Genomic DNA, 26,871 nt, shown 5'->3' with positions numbered 1-26,871 from the left:
TTATGTTAATCTAATCAATGTTCAATGATTAGCCCAAAACTCCTCTTATAAGCTGATTTTTGACAGAGTTAATGTATTTTTGTGTGATAAGGTCAAGGACCTGAAGCATGGGCTAGCTAGAATCACGAACGGTTTATACCACTTGCACTCCTCCAAACAGGACAACACATGCTTGAAACCTGCTGTAGGGGAGGCTCCTACATCCAACACTGTATTGTTATCTTCCAAAGAAGACCAAGTCTAGTTGCTACATCGACAATTGGGTCGCCCATCATTTCATCTCCTACAAACTTTATTTCTCGAGTTTTGTCACAGATTATGCATGGATCATTTTGTGTGTGATGTATGTCAACTTTCTAAACACAAAAGAACCACTTATCCTTTAACTGACTCTTCTGCTACTACAGTTTTTGAATTAATACATTGTGATGTTTGGGGACCAGCCCCTTCTACTGACCTTCATGGATTTCGATGTTTTATTGTTCTAACAGATGATGTTAGTCGTTTCTCCTGGATTCACTTAATGAAACAAAAATCAGATGTATTCCTTATCATCAAAGGATTTGTTGCTATGATACAACGCCAATATGGTACTCTCATTAAGCGATTCTGAACAGACAATGGCCGAGAATTCATGAACATCGAGATTTTTACCTTGTTTAGAAACCAAGGCATTATTCATGAAATATCATGTCCACATACGCCTCAACAAAATGGAAGGGCAGAGCGCAAATTGGGACATATCTTGGAGAAAAGTCGAGCTCTACTTATTCAGAGTAGTAGTCCTCACACACTCTGGGGAGAAGCAGCTATATTATCCACTTAATAAATCGTCTTCCCACTCCTTCCTAAAAAGGAAAAACCCCTCTTGACATAGTCACAATTTCCTATCCAATAGGTAAGCTACATAACAATTTTGAAACTTCAAATATTAGGATGTGAATTTTATGTACATTTACATCCCCATCAAACACATAAGTTGGCCCCACGTGCTTTCTTGTGTGTATTTGTTGGATATTCTAGCACCCAAAAGGGCTATAAGGTTTTTCATCCCTCTACCCGACGAATTTAATTTTTTAAAGATGTTACCTTTAATGAACATAAATTTTATTATTCTAAGGATTCTCCAAGGGATATCAGAAATGTCACCAGGCCATCTATGCCGTTTCTCATGTCTCACAACATCCTTCCTTGCCAGGTCCATCTTCAGATCAAAGATCATCTTCAGATGTCCCCACCTATGGCGACAATGATTCTGGGGACAGCCCTGAGAATACTCAAACTGGACCTTCATCTTGTCTTCTCTGTCTTTATCCTCGACACTTTGTTAGAACCAATCTTTGTGTTCCAACCTTGGCTCCATCATCTGATGTTGAGCCAGTGCATCAATCCATGGTTGAAAAGGTGCCTTCCCCTGAACAACCCCAGACTCATAACTCTATGGACTCAGGACCCAACATTTGTACAACCTTGTTTCCGTTAAGTAACATTTTAAAATATCATAATGTATCCCTTACACATAAAAACTTCTTAATACATCTTCAACAAATTAATATACCCAGGTCTATTCAGGAGGCACTTGCACCACCCCAGTAGAGAGCAGCAATGGATTCTGAAATGGAGGCATTGTCTAAGAAGCATACATGGGAGTTGACATCTCTCCCATCAGGTAAGAGTCCAATTGGTAGTGGATGGGTCAATATTGTGAAGTACAGAGCCCATGGCCAAATTGACCGCTACAAAGCACGTCTTGTTGCTCAAGATTACAACAAAAAATAAGGAGTGGATTACATGGAAACCTTTGCTCATGTGGCAAATATGAACATGATAAAAATTCCAATACCTCTGGCTGCACTTCATCAGTGGCCCTTTTGCAATTTGATGTAATAAATGCCTTTCTTCATGGACACCTCAATGAAGAAGTGTACATGAAACAACCTCCTGGTTACAATCTATCTCCTGGAAAAGTGTGTCATCTCAAGAAAGCTTTGTATGGCCTAAAACAATCCCCTTGAGCTTGGTTTGAACGTTTCATTCAAGCTATGAAGCATTTTGACTACAAACAAACTAATGGGGATCACACTTTATTCTATCATCGCTCCACTCTTAACACTGTTGTTATACTTATTGTATACATAGACGATATAATTATTACTGGAAATGATACCCCTGGTATTACACATTTAAGTCATCAACTAAACTCACAATTTGATATTAAGAGTTTGGGAGAACGTACCTATTTCTTAGGCATTGAAGTCGCTCGGTCCTCTAGTGGTATTACTCTCTCCCAACATTAATACATATATGATCTATTGGATGAAACTGGGTATCTTCAATGTCAACCTGTGTTTACTCCCATGGAATTAAATCTCAAACTTTAACTGGATGACAATGAACCTGACACAGAGCCGTTGGGTTATCAACATATTGTTGGTAAGCTTATATATCTATCCCATACACGCCCTGACATATCCTATTCTGTGAATGTCTTGAGCCCATTTATGCATCACACAAAAGTTTCTCACTTGCAGGCTGCCTACCATGTACAATGGTACCTAAAAGGGACCATTGGCCTCAGCCTCACTTTTTCTCAAGGTAAGTCATTTTCTCTTGAAATTTATACTGACTCTGACTATGCTGGTTCACAGGTCGACCGTAAGTCTACAAGTGGTTATTGCTCTTTCCTTGGTGGGAATCTAATTACCTGGCGTAGTAAGAAGCAACAAGTTGTGTCCCTCTCTTGCATCGAAGCTGAATTTTGGGCCCTCAATAAGGGTATTTGCGAAGGGTTATAGATTCAAGGCATTTTCGACGAATTGGGCTTTCCCACAACCCAACCCATTGCCTTACTATGTGACAACAAATCTGCCATCAGTCTTCCTCACGACCCAACTCAACATGACCAGACAAATCGCATGGAGATCGACTGACACTTCATCAAAGACAAATTGGAATCCAAGACTATTATAATCAACTGTCTACACCAACCAACAACTGGCTGATCTCCCGGCGAAGGGTCTCTCCTAAGTCCATCATGATTATTTGGTCTCCAAGCTGGGAATGCAGGACATTGATTCCTCACCTGAGGGGAGGTGTTAAAGAAAGTAGCCATTAGACTAGCCGTTAGGGCTTCGTCCTGGGCCACTTGTTTTTAGGCCTATTATTATGTATAAAATTGTGTGCCCTAAGCGGATTTCAGAAACATATATTTACAGCTCTGTAACAAAAGCTTGGTGAATTATTATTATCAAGCATTATAATTCTGTGATTGGTACACTCGCATTAACTGTACCCTACAAGTCGGTAAACACCATCAAGGATATCACTCTCACACTAATATACACACTAGAGAACAAACGGCCAACATGTAAACAACGAATAACAAACTAGAGAGACTTGGTGCTAAGATAACACAATAATAAACAAAATCATACGATGGAATACAAAGGAAGCGTGTTCTAAATTGTTCACGCAAGAGAGGAGAAATCTACCAAAACCCGGCGTAATTTTGACTAAAGACTCTGGACCCTACTGTAATTTTTCAACATACCTCTTTCCTAGTTGGTCTTCGTCTTGGGAGCCTTCTTCTTTCCAGATTTCCTTGGACTCGAGCTCTTTGTCCCCAGAAAGAAGAGCAGCGCTCCAAAGAGCGCCAGATTCTGCAAATCAGAATTGAAAGGAAGTAATTCAGTTGAAGGAAAGATAAAAAGAATTCATCTTGACTTCTCTACTCCAAACCTGGGTGAACTTTGACAAGGTGCTGATGAACTCCGGCTTCTCTACTCCATAGTTGTAGAAGTCATAAATGATGGGGGTGATGAATGCCAAATAGAGGGCCTGAAATGAATCCTGGAGGTCATTAGCTGCTTTACACTGCTATGAAGCTGTAGATCTACAATTTGGATTCACATGTGTTCGGCATAAAGGCATTCAATTCACATTTTTCTGTCCAGCTCTTCTACCCTTTTGATCCTTGTAACTAGGAAAACGTCCAATTCGAAAGGTGAGAATATTTAGATTTTGACATTTGGATTCCCATAGCTAAGACATAAGAACATCCACATCACGTTTTTGTACCCCCTTTGCTCCTCCTTAACTTCAAGAAGGTCCTATCCGAATGTAGATGAGAAGACGTAGATTTTCGAAATTTGGCTTTTGGTTGCTTTCCCATACAGACTTTACATTTTTCTATCCCGATATTTTACACTTTTACCTAGGCAGCCGATATCCAGATAGGTAGAATTTAAAAATGCAAAACAAAGAACATACCAGAACTGTGGCTCCAAAGGAACTGCCAAATATGAATAAAGTGCCTCCCAGAGCCCTCAATGCGATGGTCCCAGCCACCACATGCTTCATCTGAGCACAACAGTGTGAATAAAAATTGAGAAAAAGACAGGAGAGAGAAGAAGATGAGGCTTTACTTCAATTTCCGGCACTTTGAATCCTGTATAAGAGTGGATGTGTTCAAACATGATGTCAAACTTGGGCTTCAAGCCCTTGGCTGCTGGTCCTCCATCCACTCCGAATTCATGAAACCTTTGAGATACAGGTGGATAAAATCTTCAGATTGAATATATTAAAAGTTAAAAATACGTAGCCAACAGCTTCTAAATTTGATTGATTTACAAGGTCCGTAATACTTTTGTTGCAATAACGAAAAAGAGGAAACTGAAGTGAGAGGCCAAGCAATGACAAACATTTGCACAGAAAGTGGCACATGCAGAGATTTTGTAAATGATAAGAGTAGAAAGTGGGAGATCATCACTGGTCCTTTTCAAGAAGCTTTTGAAAGGCCGGAGAAGCAGGGAGCCAACCTGCTGTCCAGCGGGGGTAATCCTGACCGATTCTCAGTTGTTCGTTTCTCTCAATTCATTTTCACTTGTTTAGTTTGTGATGCACATCCCCCCTTGCTTGACGCATCCATTTGGTTACAGAACATACATTTCGAGGAATTTATTTTGGAGCATTTTCTATTTATATGACTTGGCGTGTCGTCTCAAAATGATCAACCTTGTCATTCGAAATAAGAAAAGACTACACTTTTTCAATGAACATAAATTCTATAATTCGATACAGCTCATCTATGCACCCAAAATCTACTCCCAGTTCACAAATTTCAATGGAAAATAAAAAGGAAAATTAACCTAATTAAGATTAAGAGCATCCAATTGTTTCCTCCGAGAGAACTATCACGTTAAATTTTAAAATCGTCAGAACTGGCGAACAAAAACCTGAAAAAGGGAACAAAACCATAGTGTTGAATAACAACAAACCAAAATCCTACCACACTCTGAATTCTCGAACCTTAACCTTCCATGTAAACAAACACCCAACATATTATCAAATCCGCAGAATACACTACCCATATTTATCAATTTGCAGAGTTCAAGGATAACTTGCCCATGAAGAAGACCAGATTTCCGTGTAGAAGAAATGCTCATGGTAATAAAAAGCACAGATGGAATGGACACGAATAAGTTTCAATCAAAATAAAAGGAGCCCGTGAATGAGCTACGATTTACTCTCCCGAGACAGAGAGGGAAAAAACAGTGATTGAAGGGGAAATACACATAACAGGGGAATATTATGAAATGAAGATATGAGTTTTTATCTATTACTTTCGAATACTAACGACTCTTAGTAGATCTTCTGGCTAAATTTGCAGAAGCAAACACTAAAAAGTTACAGCGGAAGACACTACCACCTAAGAGAGGAAAAGTGGTTGCCGCCACCTACTAGGTAATGGGAGGTTTTGACTGTAAAGATGAGATTATAGCCCTAACGATAGGAATCCTAATAAATAGATCATTGCATAGCCAAACGATGAGATGTGCGATATTTCCTTTTTACTTTTATGATAAAAAAATAATACTTCGATTATTTTCAACAGACTTGCGAAAAAGTGCAAAGCGATGAAAAGAGAAACAGCTTCGACGCCGAGGAAATAGAATCAGCAAACGGGGTAAGGAAGATTATAAAATTATTTGTGATAAACGAATTTCTAAGAAAAACGACTGGATTTGGCACTAAAAACGATTTCTTCAGAGCTCCCTAGTCGTGTCAACCAAGATCTCCAACGTCCCGGAGTAGGATCTTGGCCACAAAGGCACCATTCCAAAGAATGCAAAGCAAAGTTTTCATTCTGAAATCACGAGTCAGACTCGAGGATAATAGCCAAACAAACGGAACCAGGATCTTGAATAGAAATGCAAACGAAATGTTTCTTGGGAGAGATCACGAGCTAAAAATCTTCCACCCAGGCTGATAACAATAGTCTAGCAAAAAATTAGCGCAAGTCAAGCAAAAAATCCCCAGAAAGAAAAACGTAGATCCCATCAAAAATCTCCAAAAGTAGCAAACCTAAAACAACGTACACATTGAATATGACGAAAAAGAACGAATATTTCATCTCAGATCCAGAAAAAGAGGGTAGGTGGGACATCATACTCTTGATAGGCGGACAGAAGGAAGATGGAAGCGAACAGCACCCGGCCAACAAAGGAGACGAACCCCATTCCGAAACCACCAACTGAAGAAACAAGGTCTGGACTTTCCACAAAATTCAATCTCCCCTCGCCCCGCGCAGATCCTCAACCCTCGCCGAAGACCTGGAGTAAGGAAGAGACGGAGAGAGAGAGAGAGAGAGAGAGAGAGAGAGAGAACTAGAGAGAGAGAGACAGGAAGAAGTAAAAGGGAAGATCTGGCAGGAGAACGGAAACTTCAAGGGAGTCGCCGCAGATCACAGAAAACAAATGCCCGATCCAAAGAATTGATTTACCATAATGCCACTGCCCTGCACCTGTCGGCATTTCGAATTTTCGCGACCCGCGCTACACGTGGACGATGGGGGGACGGGACGGATTTCGTCTCGTCCGACGTCCATATTCAGAGCATGGACAACGGACGGGACTTCCGTCCGGCGGTAAGAAAACCGTTCAGTCCTCCAGGACGAATTTTCGTCCCGTCCCACGTCCCTGACGAAAAAACCATTTATATTTTTAATATATTGATATAGATTTTTCTTAGTTTTTAGGGAATTACAGAGGAGAGAGAATGCAAAGGGCCATATGTACAATTATTTCTGAGCGGCGTTCGTCTGAACACGTAAAAAAAAAGGGACTTTGATGCAAATTGTCATTGCGAGGGCACAAAGCTACATCTCAACCTTCGAATGTGAATCTGGCGGATTTCCATCCAGATTCGTCCGTCAACCGTCTGAGACCTCCGGACGTCCCCTGGACGAATATTCATCTCGAAATTTGTCTGTAGCTTTGGACGGGAGGATTTTTTCTTCCCGAGATGAAAAAAATTGTCACGTCCGCGTCCATGCACTATAGCTACGCGTTGAGTAAGCTCAGAGTACAGGTGGATGACGGATGGCGAATGGCCGTTACAAAATGATGAGACAGGACTGAACCCCCCCCTCGTTCAGTCGTCTTCATCCGTCATTTGTGTTACCTTAACAGAGCTGCCCACGGTCCGATGACCTCGAAGATGGATGCCCTAGACTGGAGAGTCTAGAAAGTCTTACATTGCTCATCGATAGGGAAGGTCACAGGTCCATCTCGGCCTGATTTTAGCGAAAACCTAAGTTCTCTTCTCGAGTCAAAGTGATGTAACACAGCGTAATGCAAGTAATGATGATGTAGCGATGAAATCACTGTAAAGTACAAATCTGGCATTGACGGAGACCAACGACCAATAGGCTACTGTAAGTGCGACCTGGGAATGCAACTAGGCTCCCCATGATCTAGAGGTTGGGTTGAAGGCCAACAGTGAGAGATCCGCTACTGCCACTTTTGCGCACGCCTTCGACGGTCTCAACCAAGAACGTACCAAATGAAATCCTAATCCTCAGAACGCGAATCCTATCTATCATTAATCTGACCCCGACAATGGAGAAAACGTTCGGAGGCACTCAAAGAAATAATATAATGCCGAGAGGGAATTGACAAGCATACCAAGAATGGTAGGCCCGAGCGGTGTCTGATTCAGCAGCAGCGGAGGGCGAGCAACACGTAGGCGTGATGACGACGTAGGTAGGTGCGGTGGCGCAAGTAGGCGCGGCAGCTCAAGTAAGCGCGGCGGCGCAAGTAGGCAGAGTGAAGTAGGGGGCCATGCATGGAGACGGGCGTGATGACAACGAGTTCGGTGGTAGTGACCGCAGCTAGCGTAGATCTAGATGGCCAAGAAATTTGCAGCCCGGTTGTCGCCTAGCGGGTGCAACGGTCGCTAGGGTTGGTGTGGTCGCTGCAGGCTGCGTCGACTGCTAGGACTAATGTGGGACCAAGCAATCTATGTGATGCAAGATGACTAGAGGAGACGGGCAGGGGTGACAACGGTGAAGGATATTGGACAACTAAGGAATGGATAGGACCACAAATCACACGATCGATTCTGAAGAATTATATCCGATGAAATAGTGATGGTGCAGTCCCTTTCCTCGTCGAGAGCAAGAGTATTGTCTTCAACCACCACGGTGAAAACAAAGCAACAAGTTCAATTAATTCGGACGGCGATCGCTAGAAGATTCAAAGGCCTATTCAACTAGTCACTTGAAGATTCAAAATCCAAATCAAATACGACGGCGGTGGATAAACACTCGAATAATACTGGATGAAGAACACGATCACCAAAGAGTGCAGAGAGTACCTCGACACTAGAGTAGTGCGTCGTGGCGATGCGAGAGATTCTTGACGCGTTGTTGGCGCCGGCAATTGACATGCGCTTCGACAGGATGTCGCGGATCCAACTACGTGGTCAGTTGGCGGGGGGTCAAGGGGGGAGTCGCCCCCTTGCGGGGTTCGGGGTAGTGCCCCGAAATCTAAATGGCATGCGCAGCGGCAAGTGGCTGCGAGGGTGGCCCGGGCATGGCGGGTGCGCGCAGGCTACGGCTTCCATGGGTGGCATGGCTTGTGTGGGCTGCAGCTTGTGCGGGGCTCCGGCGGCCTGCACAGGCCACACCCTGTATGGGCGGCGGCGGCTTGCGTGGGCGGAGGCCTGCGCGGGCGACAGCCTATGCGGGCGGCGGCAGCCTGCGCGGGCTGCGGCTTGTGCGGGCGGTGGCGGCCTGAGCGGCTGTGGCCTATGTGAGCGGCGGCGGCCTGCGCGGGCTACGGTCTCACGAAGAGGGGCGGCGGTGGCAACGACGGGCCGCGGTAGCGGCGACGGTGATCGGAATGGGACGGGGAGAGGGCTAAGGCAAATCTTCCAAGAAGAAAGAAACTTCAATTCTTGAAAATAAATTCGCCCAATGTTTCTTGCAACATTGGCCTACATATAGGCCTCAGAGGAAAGAGAAAATACGAGAAATAAAATAAAGTAGACCACGTGTTACCGTGTCACGTCAAAGGGCAGTTCTAGATCTGGCGTTGACGACGTGTCATGATGCGGGATGTGTCGTGTGTAAGTGGAGAGGCGTCTGATGCTGACGCGTCTGATGCCGGTGCGTTGACTTGGTCGTTACCAAGGCGGTTCTTCAGTTGATGTTGGCGACGAGTCAGGATGCGGGGCATCTCGGATTACGGTGGCGGTGTGTCCGAAGATGATGCGTTGACGTTGTCGCCACCACTACGAGGTTGCTAGGATTGTGGCGACTGCAGGCAGTTGCGGCGGCCGTGACGGCGATGGCTTCGGCAGCTCCAACGGCTCCAACAGTCGCGGGCTGCTGTGGTGGCCGTGAGCGGTTATGGCGATCGCTTGTTCAGCGGTTGTTGCAGTTGTGGTTGTGGCGGCCGCGAGTGGCTGCAACGGCTGTTGTTTGACGCGACGCCCGTAGGCTGTTGCGACGGCCGCAGGTTGGTGCGGTAGTCGCAGACTGCTACGGCGGCCAGTGGTTGTGGCTTGCGGCCGCGGGCGGCGGCTTGCGGCAGCAGGTTGCTGTGACGGTTGCGGGCGGCAGCTTGCGGCGGTTGCAACTGCTATTGTGGTTGCGGCCGCAATTAGTGGCCGGAAGGCTGCAACAGCGGCGCGTTGGCCATGGAGACGACGGTCGCAGGCGAGAAGGACGTTGGCAGCGGCGGCGGTTTCCGGTGAACTCTAGGGTTTTTTCTCTCTCTATTTTTGCAATGGCATTTTCATAAATATGATGAAAACTAAAATAAACACTAAAAAAAATTAGGAAAAATCACTAAAAATCACATTTTTCAATCTTTTCTTCTCTTCTCTCTTCCTATGGGCGGGCCCCACCTTTTATAAAGGCAAATATGCGCCTTCCCCCTTAGAAATAAAAGGGAGTGATGTAATACGATGTTCAGAAATTGACACGTGAAATGATGTATGTAATTTAAAGAAAAAAAGTTAACGAGAAAGTACGTCGATCGTTTGTTGATCAGGGACGTAAGCAATTAGGTGACGCCGGACGGGTTATGTCATGATCAAACTCCCAATAATCCATGGAATCAGCTCGAAGGGTCGATGTGGAGGGGGACGATCTTCGTCCACTAAGGTCCACACCATCGACGTGAACGATCGGATCCAAGACCATCAATAGAGAATTTCTTAACACAATGGCGGTGGCTAAGACCTACGTTAAATTTTGAACTCACTCAAGACAGAGGAATACGCAAAATCGGCACTGAGGGAGATAATAATACTGAGAAAATAGGAGAGGGTAGAACCTGGGTTCAAGAGAGGTCGAAGACCAAGGTACCTATGAGACAACGAGTCCGGAGGTTCGGTTGTCGTGTGCACGTCAAAGAAATCTCTGGGCATCGATATGGAGTTTGTTTCTTTGACCCCTTGTCCTGACGGTGTGAATCAGCAACAATGGAGAGTAAATACCAAGAGGCATTTGATCGAGGAGTCTAGCGATGGAGGTCCGGTGTGAGTCCAGGCCCTAAGCGACGGTTATCTTCTTGATCGATGAAGGAAACCGAGTGTAGCCAGACAATCACAGACAGAAGAATCGATTTTCAAATCACGGATCTTCCCCACATCCACCATCGATGTTGCGGCGACGGGATCTTGAGTGGCACAGCGATTGAGCTGGAGTTCAGAGGATGAAAACGGTGACGACGTGAAGAATATCTTCAAGTTGATCAATTTCTTCCCCTCCCACCCCAACGAAGTAATGTGCTTCAGGAATTTATCCGATTTTCCCATGATGAGCAAGCAGTCAAACGGGCAACGGCAATGAGAGGCAGTGTCATTGATAGAAAAAACAAAATAGTTGAAATTTTGGCGATGGATGAAGGATACACGATTCTGCCAGCCCATTGAGGTAATCTGCTTCAAAATTCAACACAAATCTTTTGATCGTTGACCAACAAGGGATCAATCGTCATTCTCCGTCAACATCAGATTTCACTCGGGGGCGCCAATCTTCTCCCTAGTAACAAATTTCGTTGATATGATGATCTTCCTGGAAAACTGTCAATCATATCCGGTGGCCAACTAGGCCTACTCCGGGGTTACGAATGCTCCACGAACAGAGCAATGATTGTGACGAAAATTATCTTCAGCAACTCTTGATCATTTTCAGAAAATAAAGATCAATAAAAGAAATTCTACAAGAATCCAGGACGATAGACTGTCAAATCTTCTTCAACTCATCCGACCGTCGAGAATCGTGTCCAGAGAGCGAAGATCAATGAGGTCTTTTTTTGCCCCAATAGGGAGTTCTGACAATCACTAAGGATAACAAGGACTGTGCGCCACAAGAAATATCCCGATGATGTAAAGGTAATTGTAAGCGATGGAGAAAGAGGGGTCGAGCAGGCTGCGGGCTCTTGTCTGGCAAGAAAATAATAAGTATGAGCAGAGTTCTCAGGTCAAGCTCATGTAGAAAATGCCATTTTAATAGAGATCAAGAGAGATCCAGTGTCAGGAGATCTGTGGGCTGGAGCTTCCGGTGCATTCAATTGTTCCAGACAGAAAAGGTTCGGTTGTCCACCGAACACAATCGGGGGCACATGGAAGGTCGTCAATTACCAAAGAGTTCTGATTAATTCTTGTGATGGTTGAAGATACTTTTGCAGTGGACAGATCAGGATCTGGACACGAGCACACACAAGCTGATAGATGCAACTCAAAGGGCAACGTTCTGGCTCGATTCTGAGAGAAAATGACATCCACAATAGCAGACCAAAGATGTTCTGCATATGAAATTCCTGCTGATTCCAGTGACTGATGCACTGGTAGGCAGATGATGCTTCCCAAGAATTCGTTGTAGAGTGGAGCGATGCTATCCATGGAGAAGGAAGGGACACTCCACATTAAAACAAAATAACTGCTACTATGAAATTCAGATCTGGGTTCTTCAAATTCAACAAGCATGCTGATCCCACGTCCATTCTGATGGAAATATATGTGGCCGGCAAGCCAATCACACATTCCACATCTCGTTCCATGTTCATTAATAGAACATATTCATTATAGTGCACGTGTGATGCGTATAATGAAGTCCATGAATACATGATCAGACTTGGTGAATTATGATGAGATCGTAATGCGGAGATCACTAGTCTTTAAGCATGTGTCTAAACATTCCTATTCAAAGGATACGCGAGAAGGACATCGAAGTATTCGGATAGAATAACACTATCTAGCCTCACTCATATGATGAGTATGGCCGGTCACGTAGCCATTAGTGTGGCGACACTAAGGATAGATAGTGGGTGCTCTTTAGTGGAAAGAGTTCACTGAATTGATCCGCATTTAATCCTGAATGGTATTATACCGAACTGTCAATCAGGTTGATTCACGTCACGGTTGTGTAAGTGGTCCTTAGACCTGAGACACCAAAGACGTCTTGTGGACGGACGGTTGTACTTTGGCTATGGCCAACGAGTCTCTAATCATGGGATTCTAAACGATCTTAGTTCGAGTGCATCAAGAAGTACACGAAGGCGATTGAGTGGTCAAGATGGGATCGTCCACCCTCGGTATAAGAGGTGACAGCTCAAGGAAGATGATGCAATGAAGTCCTTGGCCAAGGCAGTGAAATATCGGAGAAGAGTTCTCGAATGATTTCCGAATGCATCAGTACTAACTTAGATGATCGATTAGGGTTTGACAGTTGACCATACCCGAAGTCGTCCAAGGAGCGTCAAGTGGATGAGGGATTATACATACACGGTAACCGATGACGAACAGGTTCCATGAGTGAGTCGATACACACTCCTTTGTATCTTCTAGGACACGAGGTGTAGCTTGGCACCCCACGTGTCGGAGTCTCGACCTATCGATTGGGTTAAATCAATACGACATTAATTAATCTATATGATGATATAGTTAATTAATTTGGAAGGCCAATAAAGGTTATTGGGTTGCTGGAGTCGTTAACTAGACTGATACATGGGCCTAGAGGGTCACACGCAAATGGTATTTTGGACGTTGTAAGATATACTTAAGTTTTGGGGGTTTTTATGAAAAATACTCACTTAGTATAAATAGGGGAAGGCCCTGAACGAAATTCACCCAGGCCAGAATTGTTCAGGGGCCTTTCCCCTTCTTCTCCACTCTCCCCACACCTCCTCTCCATCCCTGATGTGATCGGGACGACGTAACGACGCCGACGGAGAAAGAACGGGGCTCGTCAACGAGAAGGAGGAGATCCGACGCGCCAAGGACCGCGTGGATACATCTAGAGGCTGCACACTTGAGCATCTCGACTCGTCTCGCTCCGGGATCGAAGAAATCACGAATGAGATTCGTACAAAGGTACATCGTTTTAATGTTTTTGTTGATGTCGTTCGATTCGCAAAAAGAATCTTCCGCTGGGCATCGTTTTGTGTTGTTCATCCATGTCAAGGCCCTTAGAACCCAACACATTCTTCCCCTCTTATAAAGGGTAAGTGGTAGTTGTGGGTGTCCCTATTGGGCCCCCTTTTAGGGGAAAGCCTATTGGGCTTCCCCTTAAAAGGGCTCTTTAGGGGAAGAAGAAGCCCGTCATGGTTTTCTCCCCCTAAAGAGGACAATTAAGCACAATTAAATAAAAATAAAATATATGTAGGAGGCCGGTACTCACGCACGAAGGGCCTCCCGACAATTCAACATCAATGAAAAAACAAAAATTTACATAAGACACTTGACACGAAGCGAGATGACGGCACTGCTTCTCAAACCTGATAGTGGAATTGTAGATTCTTCACATTGGCTCAGGCTCCGCGACGTGGCTGTCAACGGATCGGGCGCGATCAACCGGATGGTCCTCATCAGGGAGAAGGCCCAATTAAAAGTAAATGGGGCCCCCTAATAGGAAAGAGAGACATACTAACAAGCCCAAACACGCGCTAACACACACACATAGGTGAAGGTCCCTACAGCGGTCCAAACACGTGAGAACAAACAAAAGCAAACACATACGCGGCCAACATACATGGCCTACTAAACACGAAAAATGCAAGGAAAGATAACATCAAACCTTTATGGCCCGTTAACGAGTTCGGGAACTCCGAAGGTTGGGTCTCTCGTGAGAGCCCTCGCTCGACAAACTAGTTCAATAGTGTCTTCGAAGCTGGATGGTCCCCCATCACAAAGACTAGCCCAGTCCAATCTCTGTCCATTCGTGTAGACTAGTCAAGGTCAAAGTCGACGTTAAAAAGTCAATCACATGATTTTGGGCAAAATTAGGGGCTCAAAGTCAAAGTTAAACATGCAATTTTTTGTGGAAAAACACAATAAATCAAACTAAATCTCAATATGAAAATCTGTACAAGCAATATTGTCTTATAAGAATTAAGTCAATATCGGCATTTCAAATTTTTGCAACCCGCGCTACATGTCAAGTATGCTCAGTTATAGGTGGATGACAGATGACGAATGGCTGTTACAGAATGATGGGATAGTATTGAACGCCCGTCCGTTCAGTCATCATCATCCATCATTCTTGTTACCTTAACAGTGTTGGGTTTTGTGGTTTGGTTCATCCATGAAAAATACGTTCCATGGATGCGGAAGCTTGGTTGATCGATTCTCAATCAATCTATCAAACAAAACATTTGTAGTACCTTTTGGGGAACTCGTTCCACCATTGACTTTGCCACTCTGAGATCGTTCTGAAGCCGTTCAGGCGTCCGGCCTGTAGAAGTGTCCACGCAATCACTCAGCGCTTGGATCTCCACGTCTTCTTCTTCACTTCTTCTTGAGAATCTTGAAGATCTCCTCACCATGAAGACACTCTTCCTTGGATGAGTGTAGAAGAGAGTGGAGAGGGGAGGGGCTCTCAAATGAGGCTTGCATGGGTGCTAAAAATGAGATCCCTTTCCCTCTTTATATTTCACGTAAGGTTTTTCTCAAAAACCCTCCAAAGAAAAATATATCCACCAATGCCCTTATGACCTTGTGCGTGTGACCCTCTAGGCCCATGTATCGTTCTAGTTAATAACTTTAATGGCCCAATAACATTTATAGACCAACCTTATTAATTAACAATATCAACATATAGATTAAATAAATAAGGATCGATTTAACCCAATTGATAGGTTAAGTTTCCAACCCTAATGCCGGACGTCGTCAAAGCGTTGCCCGGTCGACACCGAGGGTAGCGACTTGGTGTCGATAACGGAACTCTATCGGACCACGGTGGAGAGCGTCGTCTGATAATGCTGATAAATAGATATAATATATGACGGAACGCGAAAGATCTATATGTAGTACATGCAAGTGCCGACTCGCGGGAGTGTGCCGTTCCCGGGGTTCAACGGGGTCGCCCAGGGAGGGATAGTCCAGGCTTCGCGAACCTCGTCCGAGGGGTCGAGGACGTCTATGCGGTCGAACGGGAATGTCCTGTAGAGATGCTCACACACGACGGGCGAGCTCGACTCGCACCGAACAGGTAAGACTCTCGACTGATTCTTCGTCATTTTCTCAATCTGTCCCTCTCACCTACGTCTAACCCGAGCGCGGCGGAGGCAATTCAAAAGCGTACCGAAAAAGATAAGATACGAAAAGAGCAGGTTGGGGGTACCTCTCGTCGCGTTCGGCGACAATTATTTTGGTAGCACCCCTAAGGGCAGTATCGGAGGGTGGCGGCAGTACGATGGTCTGGGCAGGCGCCGGTGAAGAGATGATGAGTGCGGTTGGCGGTAGTCACGGCTACGCGGGGGCGGCAGCACGGGCTCTGGGTCTCGAGCGCGGCGACATTAGGCCCGCGGTGGCGCAGGGCGAGGCAATGCGGGGCACGGTGACACGAGGCACGACATCACGGGCGCGGCGGCGTGGGGCGTGGTGTCGCGGGTGCTGAGGCGCGGAGGCGCGGACACGCTGTGCAGCGCGCATGTGCAGCGGTGAACAGTCGAAGGCGCGAGCGCGGACGACGCATGTGCATGCATCGTGGACGCGGACGACGACGGTATCGAGTGCCGGCATTGCGGCGACGGCGCTTGTGACAGGGGGGGGGGGGGCGGTGCTCGTGACGGTGGGGGTGCTCGCGATGGTGCGCATTGGCGGCGGCGGCGCTCGTGAGGGTGAGCGGCAGCAGCGGCGGCGGCTCCTCCTCTTCTTCTTTCCTCTTCTTCCTCCTTCCTTCTCCTCCTTCCTCAATGAGGGACTCTTCAACTTCTGAACATTATGCAAAATTCAAAGAGTGTTTTTCAAGGGCGCCCACCCATTCCCTTTATAGGGGAGAGGTGGATAGGCCCCCTTTGAGACTACAAAGAAAATGAAAAGGGAAAATGTTTTGGGCCCAACAAAAGGGAGGGAGGGGAAAGTATCCTCATGCGTGAATTTCCCCTTGCTACAATGGGTTTATGAAGAAGGGAAGTACGAGAGAAAACACGAAATGTAAAAACGCGAAATGGATAAAAGCGGTAATCAAGACTGAAGATGGCACGACATTACCCTGAGTATTTGAATCCGGGTGTGCGCGTCGTTACCATGGCTTGCCGTGCAGGCTTGACACAAATCGGTGGCGGAGTCGATGACGATGCCGACTCCTTGAGCGATGATCCTGCGGTCTCGGGCTGTGTCGTTCCATCAAGCCCGTGGGGTGCCAAGCTACACCTCGTGTTCTAAAAGATACCGAGTAGTCTCGAACTCTCTCATGGAACCCTTACCGTCATGGTTACTGTACATGTATAATCCAGCATCCGCGCAAGACTCTCGAATGACTTAGAGCATGGTTTATCGTCAAACCCTAAACCATCGTTCGATTAGTATTGATGCGTAACGGGGATCATTGGAGAATGCCTTTTTCCAATATCCTCACTACCCTGGCCAGGGATTTTCCTGCATCGTCTTCCTCGAGTCAATCTCCTCTTATACCAAGGGCAGATGATCCCATCTTGGCCACTCAATCATCTCCATAAGCTTCTTATTACATCCACTCTATAACTTATTTGAATCCCATGATTAGAGGCTCGTAAGTCATAGTCAAAATGTAGTCATCCACTCACGAGATGCCTTGGTATCTCAGGTCAGTGGATCACTTATACAACCGTGACTTGAATCAACCTGATTGACGTTTAGGTATGATACCATTCAGAGATTCATACGGATCAATTCAGTGAACTCTTTCTCCAAAGAGCACCCACTATCTGTCCTTAGTGTCACCACACTAATAGCCACATGATCAACTATACTTATCGAATAAGTACGATCAGCTAGTGTTATTCTATCCGGATAATTCGATGTTCATCTCGACTATCCTTGAATAGGAATATTTAGAATACATGTTTAAAAACTAGTGATCACTGTATTATGATCTCATCATAATTCACTAAGTCATTGCACGTATTGATGGACTTCATTATAAACATCACACGGAATAATAATGAACGTAAATATTTTATTCAATGGACTTAAATAAACATGGTAGTGTGATTGGCTTGACGGCCACATATATCCATCAAACAGAGCTGCCCTCGGTCCGATGACCTCGAAGATGGATGCCCTAGACTAGAGAGTCTAGAAAGTCCTACCTTACTCACTGATAGGGAAGGTCACAGGTTCGTCTCAGTCTGATTTTAGCAAAAACCTAAGTTCTCGTCTCAAGTCAAAGACTAGCCTAGTCCAGCCGTTGTCCATTCATGCAGACTAATCGATGTCAAAGCCAATGTTAAAAAGTCAATCGCATGGTTTTGGGCAAAAATTAGCGGCTTAAAGTCAAAGTTAAACATGCAATTTTTTGTGGAAAAATATAATAACTCAAACTAAATCTCGACATGAAAATCTATACAAGTAGTATTGTCTTATAAGTATTAAGTCAATATTAAAAAACATTATATTCACCTTTCAATGGATTCCACAAAAACTGATTGCTGTTTAAAGTTAATTACCTTTCTCAAGCTTGATGTAAAAGTATATCTAGATATATATGGTAAGGTCATAATTACCTATTTGGTGATGAATATGAATGAATATGAGTGAGAGGGAGGGAGAGGGAGATAGTGAGAGAGAAAGAGTTAGATCGATGAAGAGACGGCAACAAAGTGATAGAGAAGAGAGAAAAAAAGCCAGACAATGGCTGTTGAAGAGGAATCTTGGGGGAGGACTTCTCTCTCTTCATATATAATATTATAAGAATAACAATATTAGTATATACTTTTTGGGTTCATTATTTGGTCTGGTTTGACATTAGAACCGAAACTGGACCAGACATTCGGTCAGCCCTAAAAAGGTTGACTGCATGTCTGGTCCAATCCAGTCTCACAAAACTACATTCAGATCAAGTCTGCACTATGGCCACAGCTATCGCACTATGACCACCTCAGGTGCCCACCTGATCACCTGGCCACTTCTGTCTCTTTCCTTCTCTTCATCTGATGATGGACGACGAATGACAAATGACGAAAATGTCTTCATCCAGTCATCCTCCACCAGTTTGACAGACAGGGACGAGACAGATGAACATTTAACAAAAAATCAAACACAAACGATTCCCTTATAGAAACGATAGTATTATTTTCATGGATGAGAAAGTCAACGCTGAAAAGTCTGGGGGGCTGGAATAGAAGAAGCCCAAAGCAAAGGGCCTATTTAACCAAGCCCATTAAGAAATCGTGGGTCTCAGAAACGGCAATTGTTCAAAGAAAAGAGGATGGTTGACCAGAATGACCCCGATTTCCTCCGTCCGAGCCTTCCGCTTCCACCGCCCCGCCTTCCTCGACGGGCGGTTCCTGCACCAGAGTAACTTCTCGCACTTGCTTTCCCTCTCTATCTCTCTCTCTCTCTATCTCTATTTCTCCCACTCCTTTTGCCCGTCGGCGGCTTCGGAAAGAACCCGTATTTGCTCTTGATCGCTGGTTTCAAAGGGGGAAATAGTTCCTGCAAGCATATAGGTCTACTGTGATTGATCGACGGCGTGTTCCATCGGGATGATTCCGAATTTGAATCCAGAATCTGTGGATAGCCAGGAATGAACGGGAATTAAGGGAATTTTATGAATTTGTTGTTGGGCATTGGATTATACCGAGATGAAGGACTTTCCTGGAGCTCCAGGGACGATAAGCAGCTTGGTCTTCAGGATCCTGCAGTCGTTGTTCGCCGCGGGGTCGATCGCGTTCATGGCCACTTCTCCCGGATTCTCGGCCTACACAGCTTTCTGGTACGGATTGTTTCCTCGTTGAATCCCTCGTTTTTTCTTCAATTTTTGTTTGGGAATTGATTCATGCGTGATTTGTTTTATCTTTTGGTGTAGAGATGATTTGCTACTTTCTTATTTCTTGAGATTACTTAAAACATGAAATGTGAATTCTAATTTCTGAAGAAATAGCCTATTTGTTTGCCGGAAAACAAAGAATTCTCGAATTCTTGGAATATCTAATCCTATCGTAGAGACAAGGATGACCTGTCCAGTTGTATCAGCAACCAGATTCTACCGTTTAGTCATCCGATTCATGCTCTGGTTCATACCTGATTATGAAATAAGCGACAAGATGATCGCCAAGATGATATACTACATTTGTGCTGATCTAGGTAATCATTGACGAAAATTTGAAAGTTTCAGAGGAAAATCCCTTGGCAGGAAGAGTAGCTTTCATCAGATTTCTTTGTAGTCTTTTATATTTATTCAGGAGATAATGTCGTTTTTGAGACAAAAAATTAATGAAACATTTAGTACTAGGGAGCAACTACCGATCTGTTGAATTCAGTAGAGGTACAAAAGGGGCCCTCAGGGGGAGGAATATTTCCTGAAAATATATTTCAAAAGGTGAAGTCACTTAAACTGATGAAACCCTCCTGAAAACTCCCGTAATTTTAAAACCGAGGGACCTAATCATAGACCAATATCAAAAAACGCAACCTACGTAGAAACAGAAAGGGAATGAGACCAATTTATCTGTTCACTTAAACTGACAAGAGGACTGTCAGTCACGGATGAATTGTATATGCTTTTCAGTCAACTACTGATCTTAGCTCTAATAAAAAATCATACGCATATTTTACTCATTTAGGATTCGGTTTGGTCATCTTCAAATGATAAGAGAGTGGCTGTCATTTTCGTAGTACTAATCGCAGGCACACATGATTCATATAAGATATGTGCGGGTTTGACATTGTCCCATCAACAATTAGTCACCCAGGGAAGATGAATAACGGGTTTTGTGTTATTTATCCGAAGATTAATCGTGTAATCTCTCTTTCTACCTATGCATTTGCCACCGTTAATTTACTTTCATCTCGCAGTTACCTGGTGGTATCTATGGCCCTGCAATTTATTTGGAGCTTGGGACTCGCATGCTTGGACCTCTACCAGCTGGTGAAGAAGGCCGACCTTCAGCAGTCCGTCTTAGTGGGTCTCTTCGTCGCTGGCGACTGGGTAAGTTTTTACCCAAACACTCAGATTAATGAACTCCATTTTTCATTAAAAAAAATTGGGCAAATGCAACGGAGATTAGGAAAAAAAAAACTGATTTTAATTCGTGGGCAGGTGACGGGGCTACTGTCGCTGGGGGCTGTGTCTGCCTCGGGTGGGCTTACAGTGTTGTTCAGCCAGGACTTGAAGTTGTGCAAGGCGGTAGACTGCTGGAATTTTCAGTTAGCTGTCTCTCTCGGCTTCTTGAGCTGGTTCTTGGTCTGGCTTTCCTCTCTCGTCATGCTCTGGCTCCTGGCCGCCGGATAAACCCCTCGTGAGTAATTCTCTCCTCTATTTATATAAAAAGATGACCATGTAAATATTATTAATTTACATCCTCCAAACTCGGGAAAGTCTGTCAACCTTGCCAGATTCCCCTCATCAGTGAGCTTCGGCCAGCTTCCGCCGAACGGCGCCGGTATCCGCCGCCTTGTCGACGCTGCGCTCCATAAAAAAACTTTAAAAATCAGCTCTCCGGGAAAAGATTAAAGAGTTAAAGAGAAGTGATAGTACCGGAGGAGGGAGTCGCCTGTGGAGGCTTTCTTGCAAGAAATCCAGTCGGGGACGAGTTCTAGCAAGAAATCCAGTTGTTCTTCCGCCTCTCTGCGGTCGAGAATGTCGCACTGGCTGGAGACGATCTTGTGGACGAGCTCTTGCCTTGTCATGACAGAGCATTCGGCCGACTGGAACAGCAGAAGAACAGTGTCGAAGAGTCTAGGCAGGCAAGACAGCATCTTGCGCCTCCTCTTGGCAGCCGGCAACCCTTCTTCCTGCTCCTCCCGGCTCCTCTTCTCCTTTTCTTTGATCTGAAATCCAATCAGAGAAGAGATGAGAAGATATAAATAGAGAGAGAGATAGAGAGGAGCGGGTTATAATCTGAATTACCGATTGCAAGAGGGATTTGGGGAGGAACTGAAGGAGGCTGCTGTTTGGGAGATCTTCTGGGTCTTCTTCCTCCTGGGGCTGGGCTCCCTTCACTGGAGTGTTGAAGAGCTTTGTCTTTATGGGCCGACGAGAAGGCTGGTAATGTCTCTGTGGAGTCTGCAGCGGCTCCGGAGTGGCAGCCATGGAAGGCGCCTTTGGAGTTGATACCGCCTTTGAAGGTGTCCTCTCAGGAACCGATTTCGGTGGAGATGAAGGGTTAACGGTGAAGAAATCTAGTGAAGGGGACGCCGTAATGCACTGGTCCTTTCTAGAGAAACGCCTCTGGAAGGAACTGGGTAAGTGTGCACTGGCAGTCAACGTTGCTGGATGATCGATTTGGTTTGTCGAGCTTGCGGGTAGTGGCTGGGAGAGGATAGTCACCCTCCTCTGATTGAATGGTTCCGGCAGTTCAGCTTCGGGAACGTCTTCATCCTGTAGGATATACCACAAAAAAAGATCAGAAAATCTAAGATTCTAGTGTCAGATATGTAATGGAAAATGGGTGAGGACGTACTCCAGGGTGCTCATTGATGAAATCGACGAGTCTTGATCTGAAGATTTGGGTCAGCTTCTGATATCCGTTCCCTTTCTGCTCGTCCTTGTCGAATGCCTCGATTTGTAGAGTGATTTGGAGGTCGGGCCTGACGAAGCTTGTGGTTTCATCGTGGGTGAGGATTTTCCTGAGGCAGATTGCTTCCGGTATAATGTACTTGAGTTGGGCCAGGTGTCCATGAGAGAACCTCCTGAAATTTACATGATGAACTTCCGGGTTGTTATTCTCGACCTAGGATGCTATCCATCCATGAAACTCAAAAGGGCGAGAGTTACCTGTTCGTCAACGATTCCACTTGCCGACTGACTTTAGAGTAGGTTGATGGGTAACCCTTCATGCGGAGTAATCTGACAGACGACGAAAGGGATTTGAAGAACTCCAACAGATTATCATACCTGAAAAACAAGAAATTTCAATCTTGACGCCGAACAACGAAACGCCAAATCTCCACTACCATAAGAATAATCAATTGAAAACTTTAAGGACCGCGAGACTTTCACATTACACGGACAGACCCGTAAAGAAAACGAGAAGAGGGAACTTGGACATTGGTGGCAAGGGAAAAAATTATGAAAAGAACCAATGCGAGAAGAAAAAAAAGCCCTAAATAGAAGAAACAGAGAGATAATCGATCAGATTCTCCTTACTTTTCTTCAAGTTTGGGAAAAACATTCGGAGCTATCCGCTTCTTCGGTTTTCCTCGGGTGATCGAATCCACAAAATCGTTCTTCTCCGCCCGCATACTCCGCTGGCAAGACGCCGCATGAGGCTGCTGGAGACTAGCAGCAACCTTTCTCACGTCCTTGATAGAATACGCGACACCGCGGTTCTTGATCCGCCTCCGCGACTCCGAGGGCTTCTCCGGAGTCAAGATATCGTCGCGAACCGCCGATTTCGCCTCCACACTGCGCGGCAAGGAAATCGCCTTCACAGGAGTAGACGAAGAAGCCATCTCCTTCTCCATAGCCCCACCAGAAGGGAAGGAATCCATCGCTGCAGCTCCAGAGAAGACGAAGCAAGGAAGACGAAGAAGAAGCCGAGATCTCAAACGACAGTTAGGGCAGGAGGGAAGGTATAGGCCCGCGTTTTGGCGGGAACCGTCGTTTAGGCGGGAAACGTCCTTATTGGGCCAATGGGCTCTTTCAATTGGGCCGGTCACTTTGAAATAGGTCCAAACTTGCATCATCCGTACGACGTCATTTATAATTTAATATTTTCCGAGGGGTGGGGATTTGTTTTGCCTGGTCAAAGCTTCTGACCGAGTATTTAGAACGAACTGACGTGGAAGCCTCCTCCCATTTTCCTGACACGTGTCCCCGCTGGTCAAAGCTCACCCGCTGACCTGGTTATTTTATGGTGAGCGCGCAGTACAAGTGACGGTCAAACTCTTGGCTGCGGTCAAACTCCCGGTCTGATCCCCTCCCCGCAAAGATAAGGTCAACGATCATTATCACTCAATGGGCATCCGCCACGTCGCGCAGCGCGCCGCCGGGTTTTTGTCGTCATCCTCCTTCCCAGGCCCACCTCCGAGAGTACGGCTCGTAATTTAATTTATATTTGAGGACACGTAAGCGGAAATATCACTTTCGTAGTTATATAAGATAACGGGGAAGGGGCTGGAGAAATAATAACAGTTTAAGCCCTCAAATTTTAAAATTGTGTTTGTCTCCCTAATTTCGTGGGTTAGTTTATATAAGAGTGGAGTCGGACAAAGGATCTGAATCACGGCCGGTGAAGAAGGAAGAAGAAGGAAGACCAGAAACGACGAAGGAAAGAATATCGGACGTTGTATAAGCTCGCTATGGGCAGCAGCAAGAGTTGGTCGTCGGAGTGGTCGCCGGAGTCGTCGCCGGAGCTTCTCCCCTTCAACGAGAGCGACGGAGGAGAGATGCTTCTAATGGGGATGATGGAGGAGGCCAGCGCCTTCTCCGGGAGAGTGAAGGAAGAGGAGGGCGGGGCGAGAACGAGCTACAGAGGAGTGAGGAAGAGGCCGTGGGGGAAGTTCGCCGCGGAGATAAGAGACTCGACGAGGAACGGCGAGAGGGTGTGGCTGGGCACGTTCGATAGCGCGGAGGCGGCGGCGATGGCCTACGACCAGGCGGCGCTGGCCATGCGCGGCGCCGACGCCGTGCTCAACTTTCCGGCGGAGAGAGTGGCGGAGACGCTGCAAGAATTGGTGAACGACGGTGGCGAGTGGAGCTCCCCGGCAATTGCTTTGAAGAAGAGGCATTGCCGGCGCGCCCGCCGCGGCCGTAGAAAGGCCAGCGCCCCCGAGACAGAGTCCCACGGCCTGATGGAGCTCCAAGACCTCGGAAACGATCTCCTCGAACACCTTCTCATGGTGTCCGAGTACACGACTTTCTGACTTCTGCGATCGAGAAAGAAAAGATAAGAAAAAAATATCGATAGATTGACGAAGAGATAGAGTTTTTTTCCCTGGTTGGCTCGCTTCTCCTTGGTTATCTTGGAGAGGATGAGCTTTTCCATGCCGGGAGGTTGGGCTCTTCGAAGAGAGAAAAGTACAGACTGCCCTTCATTTTGGAGTCTGGAGACTTGTCGTCGCCTGCCCGAACTCTTCCTTTGTCATGTAATAACGAGAGGGAAAGATGTTTCGATTCCTGATGGTGACAAAAACTACCCATTTGATTAGTGCAGTGATGATAACTTTGGAATTCTTTATCGACCTGTGAAGAAAGTCTATTTGTAAACTGTTCTCGAGCAAATTTCCTGGGTCATGTATGTTGTCTGCGTCATTAAAACTATGACATTTTATCCGGACTTGTTTCACGCCTTGTCATCATCGCAAATGGTGTTATTCAAAGAGTGGATTTAGATTTTTAAGGTGTAAGAGAGTCGTTGAAAGTTTAATTATTTCGTAACGAGAACCGTTAACCTGGGACGTAGTCTTCACATTACCATCCCCATAATCCAAAAGTGGTTTTTAACATTCCCTTTTCTTTCCGTCGCACGCCGAACGATGTTACCTCATATTAGACCACATCATTTTGAAACCACTCGGTCCCACAAATTCATGGCATCATCATTTCAATTAAAGAGTATGGGATTTTTTTCCAGCTTCTTCTGCACTTGAAATGAAATAGAAGGTATGCTGTATAAAGGCGAACCTTCAATCGATCGCCCAGAGCCAGGAGCAAACTGATAATCATGTCGCCCAAGAACATCTATTTCGACAAAATGATGACAGAGTAACAGGTTTCATGCTGTTAAAGTACAGGTTCAAGATTTTTGGAAGAAGTCCAGGCGAATTCTTAGTATCCTATCTACAAAAGGTTCTTTTTCAGTCTGCGCAAGAAATCGTTGACTAAGAAACTCACTTAGAACCGATTTTTACCACTAATGGGATATTACACAAAACTAGTTCCCAGCATATATTACTAAAAACCCTGTTTTACGCATTCAAGACGATTTCACATTAATATGTTTAGAAACACTGACTCCAATAGTTAATATGATAATCATCAGCCTTAACGTTCCGTTGAGAAAAAAAATCCTTCAAAATGCCATTTTTTTGGTAATATACCTCACACAATGCCTCACAGTTTGGGTAAAACAACACAAATAAAAAGACCACAAGCCATTCATACACGAAATAACAACGTAGGAATCAAGGATTCTCGCTTATACCCTTTTTGTCTCGTAAATTCAAGAAAGACGTGTAAGTAAGGTGATTATCATTAAAACATTATTTTTTATCAATTGATGAATACCTCGTAACATGCTAATTATTAGCATAATATCATCAATTTCACTTATTTATTTTCATTAAAATGCTTATATATGTACACTATCAATATTAAAATGGTCAACGTGATTTTAGGAACAATATTCTAATTTTAAGTAATTTAATGGAACTTTTTGACATCATATTCAAAAGATAAAGAATGGTCCATGTCAGGGTAAATATTTTTAGAATTTTAGGGCTATAATTTCGTAAGTAAAAAGCATTTCTAAGCTGAAATATATCTTTAGAACTTTTGACATTTTATTTAAGGATAGTATTTTAAAAGTGCAAAGATATATTTGTGGGATGTTTAGGAGTTGAAATTTATTTTATGTAATTATTGAATTTTTTTAATGCCTTTTGTGCTTTTCCTAATTTTTTGGGCCACACGGGCAATCTGCAGCGTTTAGAGGAGGATGTCACGGAAAATCAGATGGCTTTGAATGATTCAACTTCTGGATGTTTAAAGATTCAGTTAGAGTTTGGGGTTGAAATATCCATCTTTGATTGAAATTAAAAGATGAAACAGAAGGGCAGGAGCTCGCTGAATGTTGCAAATTGCCTTGAACCTGGAACAATATGAGGATCTACAATGGGTCTCCTTGCACCTACGTCGTCATCATTTTCTCAACATCTATCCATCAATCTAAATCAAATCCATATTCATTCACTAATATATCTAAATTTATTTAGAATTATCATCCACATATCCCCCTTATTCCATAAATGATTGTATTCCATTATCATTTTTATCATCTCATTAAAGTCTGAATTTATGTGTATTTTCTTGAAGTCCTCTGATTTTTAACCTCTGATTTCCATTCCATACGAAGATGACCTTTGCTCATCACTTGTCAAACTATTTTATGAGTCAAGGTTAATAAATTTTTATTGATTAAATCAAATAAAATG

At 44.8% G+C, this 26,871-nt stretch overlaps 3 protein-coding genes and 1 pseudogene across 7 annotated transcripts; 2 read left to right on the top strand and 2 right to left on the bottom strand.

Annotated features, from left to right (window-relative positions):
- Positions 1 to 3,403: 3,403 nt before the first annotated feature.
- Positions 3,404 to 6,701, bottom strand: LOC144701356 (uncharacterized). 2 transcript variants are annotated; one of them, XM_078573152.1, is made up of 5 exons: positions 6,451 to 6,701; positions 4,425 to 4,539; positions 4,270 to 4,359; positions 3,739 to 3,849; positions 3,404 to 3,659 (listed from the first exon to the last, which is right to left on the bottom strand). In XM_078573152.1, the coding sequence occupies exons 1-5, from the start codon at positions 6,516 to 6,518 to the stop codon at positions 3,558 to 3,560; spliced, it is 486 nt and encodes a 161-aa protein (XP_078429278.1). In that variant the 5' UTR covers positions 6,519 to 6,701; the 3' UTR covers positions 3,404 to 3,557. The 2 variants fall into 2 exon arrangements, with proteins under 2 accessions (XP_078429278.1, XP_078429279.1); XM_078573153.1 differs by having other exon boundaries at positions 3,739 to 3,837; positions 6,451 to 6,699.
- Positions 6,702 to 18,950: 12,249 nt separating this feature from the next.
- On the top strand, positions 18,951 to 21,177 carry LOC144701355 (CASP-like protein 5B3). Of its 2 annotated transcripts, none has more exons than XM_078573151.1 (4): positions 18,951 to 19,489; positions 20,572 to 20,704; positions 20,816 to 21,014; positions 21,112 to 21,177. In XM_078573151.1, exons 1-3 carry the CDS (start codon positions 19,359 to 19,361, stop codon positions 21,005 to 21,007), a joined length of 456 nt encoding a protein of 151 aa, XP_078429277.1. In that variant the 5' UTR covers positions 18,951 to 19,358; the 3' UTR covers positions 21,008 to 21,014; positions 21,112 to 21,177. The 2 variants fall into 2 exon arrangements, with proteins under 2 accessions (XP_078429277.1, XP_078429276.1); XM_078573150.1 differs by having other exon boundaries at positions 21,095 to 21,177.
- On the bottom strand, positions 20,780 to 23,805 carry LOC144701353 (CDT1-like protein a, chloroplastic). 3 transcript variants are annotated; one of them, XM_078573148.1, is made up of 7 exons: positions 22,865 to 23,805; positions 22,493 to 22,612; positions 22,179 to 22,407; positions 21,626 to 22,096; positions 21,254 to 21,546; positions 21,104 to 21,179; positions 20,780 to 21,031 (listed from the first exon to the last, which is right to left on the bottom strand). In XM_078573148.1, exons 1-6 carry the CDS (start codon positions 23,401 to 23,403, stop codon positions 21,122 to 21,124), a joined length of 1,710 nt encoding a protein of 569 aa, XP_078429274.1. In that variant the 5' UTR covers positions 23,404 to 23,805; the 3' UTR covers positions 20,780 to 21,031; positions 21,104 to 21,121. The 3 variants fall into 3 exon arrangements, with proteins under 3 accessions (XP_078429274.1, XP_078429275.1, XP_078429273.1); XM_078573149.1 differs by having other exon boundaries at positions 20,780 to 20,992; XM_078573147.1 differs by having other exon boundaries at positions 20,780 to 21,179.
- A 116-nt stretch (positions 23,806 to 23,921) lies between these two features.
- Positions 23,922 to 24,925, top strand: LOC144701354 (ethylene-responsive transcription factor 1B pseudogene; annotated as a pseudogene).
- The last annotated feature ends 1,946 nt before the right edge of the window (positions 24,926 to 26,871 follow it).

Source organism: Wolffia australiana, chromosome 3, assembly GCF_029677425.1.
Source record: "Wolffia australiana isolate 7733 chromosome 3, ASM2967742v1".
Lineage (NCBI taxonomy): Eukaryota > Viridiplantae > Streptophyta > Magnoliopsida > Alismatales > Araceae > Wolffia > Wolffia australiana.
This window is presented reverse-complemented; position numbering and strand designations above follow the sequence as displayed.